This window comes from Urocitellus parryii, chromosome 12, assembly GCF_045843805.1.
Source record: "Urocitellus parryii isolate mUroPar1 chromosome 12, mUroPar1.hap1, whole genome shotgun sequence".
NCBI classification, from domain to species: Eukaryota; Metazoa; Chordata; class Mammalia; order Rodentia; family Sciuridae; genus Urocitellus; species Urocitellus parryii.
Genome location: NC_135542.1, coordinates 37,745,661 through 37,751,660, shown reverse-complemented (window position 1 = coordinate 37,751,660; position 6,000 = coordinate 37,745,661). Strand labels below are relative to the sequence as shown.

Sequence of the window (6,000 nt, the reverse complement as noted above, 5' to 3'; positions counted from 1 at the left end):
TACCATTTATATAATTTATTGTTTTAAATTTCTCAAAGAACTAGGGTCTTGTGCATGTTGGGCAAGTGCTCTTCCCCAGCCCTTCGCCTGTTTTACCATACATATTTTTATACACAATTGATGTGCGTATGTGTGCATACGCGCACGCTCAGTAATATTTTTCATAATACCCTAGAATGTTATATATTATGTTACAATTTGACATTACTTCACTTTAGAAGTATTTTTCCAAAAAATTTCTATTTCATTTTTTCAATGTCTTCTTACTTTCCTGGATCTTGAAAATTTCTGTTTTGTTTCACTATATTTTTTTTTAAAAAGTTTCTTTTCAATTAAGCTCACTTCTTCATGGAGAAGAGATGTCTTTACTCTCAGCAAGAAGGAGAAGAGATTGAGTATAAACTGATAACTCAGAGAAAAATTTGATTCTTCATAGGTTGTCACATGTTTACAGTAGCTAGAAGGGGAAGAAAAAGGATTAAGTTGTCTTTAAATGGTAATTCATAAATGTATGCACCTATCCTTTGCACATCCCCCAAATAACTTAGCAAGTATATATAGTTATCCTTAAAATAGTACTATGGGTTAGAAGAAAACTTAGATCAATCTGGTAAAACTTTTTAATTATATAAAAAAAGCACTTTCACATTGTCTGCAATCACTATGTAAGGGATACAAGTGTATGAAGAACCAGGCCTTGTAAGTCCCCACCATGAGTGTGTAAGTTATTTCCACTCCACATTGGCCCCTGTCCCCCTTCTTAACATGGTTAAAGAAAGCAAAAACAGTCAGGGAGAGAATCCAGAGCCTCACTCAAGCTAGGCAAGTGCTTTACTAATGAGCTACATCCTTAGCAACAACCCTCACTTTTTTTTTTTTTTTTTTTAAATTTTGAGACAGGTTCTTGCTGAGTTACCCAAGCTGGTCTCAAACTAGTGATCCTTCTACTTCAGCCTCCTAAGTAGCTGGGATTGCACGTTTTTTAAAAGCTAACAAGAGAAAACAAGTAATTCCTAACTTCCATCCAAAATAAGATCCCAGACCTATAATGTTGAGTGCCATACTGTATGGAATGTTGACAGAAGAATTTACCATAAACTTTCATATACTTTAAAACAGTAGAAATAAATCTGATCAAATCTCTTACTATCACCAAATCTCTAATTAATGCTACCAATCTCCAATTCACCAAAGTATTAGCAATTCAGGGCACAGAAGAACATGTTAAATGGTTTCCTACGACCTATAATCAGCAAAGTCCAGATTATGGAAAGTTGTACAGGACACATGACCTGCATTACTCAATAAGTAAATTGTAAGGGGTTGGGATGGGGAGTGCGATAAGAGAGGAACTATAGGAACTAAAACACTGAAGGGATATGTCAACCACTTGCAATAGATGGGCCTTACTTAGATTCTGAGTGAAACTCATTACAAAACTGATAACTAAAAATCTAAACACTGACTGCATGTTTGATAATATTAAAAATTACTATTAATTTTAATGTCTGATTAATAGTATCAGGGTTTTATTTTTACAACTGTTATAATGTTTATGATCTGCTTCCAAATACCATGGGGGTAGAAGGATGAAGGAGTGAGTTGTGTTTGGGTGAAGCAGACTAGCCATGCCCACAAGTGCTGTGCTGGGCATAGGGGGTTCATTATACTTGTCTCTCTACTTTTGAATATGCTTGAACCAGCCCTAATACAGTTTAAAAAGCAAGTGAACAAATAATATTTGAGATATTATGATTTACATAATGTATGGGGCCTATGTTGCTGAATCACATATGCATCATAAAGCTATGCCACCATCATCTGTGGCTCTAGATAGCTGCTTTTAGTTCTCTCATTTGTAAATTAGGAAAAAAACCTAAAACAAAACAAAAAAACACAACAGCATTTGCACCTCTCAAGGTTGATAAAAAGATTAAGTAAGAATACATATTAGCACTTAACCTAGTGCCTGGCACATATTAAGGGCTCAAAAATGTTCACTTTAAACATTTTTCATTTCCACTTAAAATCTTAAGGTAACTTTAATAATACAGAATAAAGTCAACTAGTAGGGAATTTAAAAGTTGTATCATCTGTTCACTGCTTGGTTTAATAAAGATCAAACATAAGCCATGTATAGTAATTCCTCCAAATGCAGTGATTTCTTGCCTTCCTCCTTTTTGCGGGGAGGGTACTGGAGACTGAACCCAGGGCCGTGCACACCCTAGGCCAGCACTCCACCACTGAGATGCATCCCAAGCCCTGTTTTGCTTCCCTTTTAATTTCAGTTATATTGAGATTTTTTCAGACAAAATGTTATCATACACACACACAAAAAAAGTGAACTTACGGACCATAAGGAAAGCTCTATTTCTACCCTAGAAAGACAAGAAAAGGAATCAGATATCCCTGATACACTAAGAACTTGTTATTTCCAAGTTAAACCACTGACAACTTAAATGGATACCTGCTTTATCATAAACTCAGAAATCTTCCCTAAAGTTATAAGCTATAAAACAAAATGCAGCACATTATTAACTTCTCATTGCCATTCATTCTGCAGTGAGTAGAACAAGTGACGTCTCTTGAGCTCTGCCTGACATGTAACATAAATGAGTATGGTAAATAGATGCTTCAAGTTTTGTTTTGCTTATGTGTGTGTAAGTGTGTGTGGTATTGTAGATTGGACCCAGGGGTGCTCTACCATTGAGCTATATCCCAGCCATTTTTATTTTATTTTGAGAAAGGGTCTTGCTATATTGCCTAGGCAGGCCTTGAACTTGGGATCTTCCTGCCTCAACCTCCTGCATTTCTGGGATTACAGGCATGCACCACTGTGCCCAGCCCAAAATGTTTATATAAACAATTTTATGCCCAATAAAACAGGTCTAAATTTATAAGACAATAGTGCTTTAAAGGCATAACCTTTCTTAGAGGTTCATTTGCATGCAGGTTGGTAGTACATGTCTATAATCTCAGCTACTCAGGAGACAGGAGGATCACAAGTTCGAGGTCAGCTTGGGCAACTTAGCAAGACCCTGTATCAAAATAAAAATAAACAGCTAGGGTTATGGCTCAGTGGTAGAGTGCTTGCCTCACGTGTGAGGCACTGGGTTTGCGTCTCAGCACTGCATGTAAATAAATGAATAAAATAAAGGTTCATCAACAACTAAAAATATTAAATAAATAAATAAATAAATAAAAAAAATAAAAATAGCTGGGCATGTAGCTCAGTGGTAGAGCATGCCTGGGCTCAATCCCCAGTACCAGAGAGAGAGGGTAAGTTCAAATGTATGGGAAAGAAATAAGGAATAGTCTCTGAATGTACACAAAAAGCAAACTGGGTAGCACAAATTAATGTTTTGGTGGTGTCCAACATGTTCATATATGAGTATTGCTTTTTACTATAGCTTTAAAAGAACAATTAAATATTCAAATCAAATTTTTGTGGTACCCACAAAGCACCTCCATTTCCTGTGGAACAGAACTAGAAAACCACAGCTCCACTCCCTCCTATGGAGAGAGGTGAACCATCTGCCCCTTACAGGGAGGTCAAGATTGCTCTTCTGACCTCCCAGTTGTCATAACTGGCCTACCTGAACATGGGGGCTACTATCAAGTGAACAACAGTGAGGGTGTAGATTCACAGAATATTAGCTCTGCCTTGGGAGGAACAAACCACTCTCCCCTCTGGAGTGCTGCTGGGGCCCTGCTCTGCCTAGTGTTCCAAGCACCAGTGCTCTCACCATCATTTTACAATAAAAGTGTGTCTCTTCCAAACCCTCAGAAGTGAGTCCTGTCTAAAAAATTATCTATATAGCTGAAGGTCTGCTTTCTTTAGCATCAAAGACTTCATTTTAACCACCTGGAAGGAAATCTTTAAAAAAAATGAATTATGTATTACTTATTATTATGGGTACTGGGGATTGAACCCAGGGGATGCTTAATCACTGAGCTACATACATCCCCAGCCCTTTTTAAATTAAAAAGAAAAAAATTTGAGACAGGATTTCACTAAGTTGCTTAGGGTTTCACTAAATTGCTGAGGCTAGCCTAGAACTTGTGCTCTTCCTGCCTCAGCCTCTCAAGTCACTGGGATTATAGGCATGTGCCACTACACCCAGCTTTCTTGACTATCTTGAACTAAGCATATTAGCATATTGTAGTTTTTTTTAAAACCTTTATATTATTATTTTTTTAAAGCCTTATATTATTACAAGCTGTCTGCTTTATTGTAAAAGTTAGAAAATATGGCAAATATGGCTACAAAAAACAAATCCAAAGCAAGCACACAGCATTGTAGGACAAGTTCTGTGTTAAAGTAGACACCATCAGACCTTCTCAGTGACATGGAGGTATGAGTTATATGTCGTGAAGGGACTTCAAACCACTGTAATTTGAGTGCCTTTGTCAGCTTTGGATTTGATGCTGGCTCCTCTATTGTTTGTCATTTATGTTTGTTGTGATTTATAAGCAGAGTACCCATTAGATCCCTCTAATTTTTTTTTTCCCAATTATTAGGCTTCTGGAAATCAGACAGCTCAGCTGGACAGAAACACACTTGGAGGCAGTCTACAAGCTCTCTGAGAAATAAATAAATTTTTTGTGGTTTTTGTGACATTTTGATTGCTTGGATGAAGGCTTTTTTGTTCACCCTGTGCTTCTAGACTGTGGTCTCAACTAGGCGAAGTGGGCAGTAGTTGTGGAACATAAAATCATGGTATTACTGAAACTATCTAAGTTACAGAAGTTACCGTTGAGGAAGAGAAGCAGAGAAGAAAACCTCGACTATTCAACCTTAATTATGTCAAGGTCTCCTTATAGCTCACTATGGTCTACATGGCATGAACTCTAAGAATATCCACACATCTGCCCATGCACCCTTTGAAAAGCACAGACCTATCAGATCAGTCTAGCAGAATATCTTTATTCTCAGGACATACTTAAGGAAACACCAAGACGTAAAGGGGAATGATATATGTCATTCAGAAAAAATATGTATTTAAAAATACAGTGGGTTCTCTGAATTAGCACTGACACTTCTATTGCTTGGCAGCTTCATTGCAGGTTAATTTAGCTAGTGGGAATAGCTTGTGTTAATTGTGAGACATCACATTTCTTGATTTTACCAGGTTTCCTAAATTCTTACATAAGACTCAACGTATAATTCTAATTTTTTTTAAAGATATTTTTTAGTTGTAGTTGGAGACAATACCTTTATTTTATTTATTTATTATTATGTGGTGCTGAGGATTGAACCCTGGGCCTCACACGGGCCTCACACATGCTAGGCAAGTGCTCTATGGCTGAGCCCCAGCCCCAGTCCATAATTCTGATTTTCTTGACTATAAGCTTACCATCTTCTGGTGGGTTGAGGGTGTAGCTCAGTGGTAGAGTATGTGGTTACTTAGTATGTTCAAGGGCCTGGGTTTAATTACCAGCATCTTCTGGCTCTTTTACATATGTGATTTTTTTTTTTTTTTTAATCAGAAAGACTATACCTTCAGGCCAAACTGGAGATTTCATCATGCCTGTTTTTTTGTGTTCTAAAAGCATCACGTACCTTCTACAGAATTTCTGGGTACTAAGCCAGTATAATGAATTCTTGGTCATCAGCGACTGGCCTTTCTTTATCAGGATTCCCTGGAGGCTATGTCCATGGAAACAAGTTCTATCAGCATCTTCTTTAGCCCAGTTGAACTGAAAACTTGAAGGGCTTTTTTTTTCAATAGTTGGTGTTGAATCAACCAGTGCACTAAATTGCTTTTGTAGATTTACCACCATTTCTGGAAATGAAGGAAAAAGAACAAAGGAATAAAACAAAAACTAACATTAAATCACAAAGCCTGGAGTTCCCTTGATAGCAATGTTGGGTTCTCAGTTTTGACAAACATGTGATGCTAACGTATGATGGTAACTTAAGCAAAACTGAAACTAGATGGGGGCATAAGGGATCTACTTAAAAATGATTAAAATGGTGAATTATATATGTATATATTT

The 6,000-nt window shown here is 37.0% G+C and overlaps 1 protein-coding gene across 2 annotated transcripts in view; it reads right to left on the bottom strand.

Moving 5' to 3' along the window:
* The window catches only part of Taf1b (TATA-box binding protein associated factor, RNA polymerase I subunit B), a 70,486-nt gene continuing 64,486 nt past the window's right edge, over positions 1 to 6,000 (bottom strand). The window contains exons 14-16 of one of the 2 annotated variants that reach the window (XM_077791765.1): positions 5,564 to 5,786; positions 2,351 to 2,378; positions 369 to 457 (exon numbers count right to left, since the gene is read on the bottom strand). In XM_077791765.1, coding sequence (XP_077647891.1) covers positions 449 to 457; positions 2,351 to 2,378; positions 5,564 to 5,786 — 260 coding nt within the window. In that variant the 3' untranslated portion in view covers positions 369 to 448. Of the gene's footprint in view, positions 458 to 2,350; positions 2,379 to 5,563; positions 5,787 to 6,000 lie in introns of both variants that reach the window. The other variant, XM_026407765.2, reaches the window with a different exon arrangement.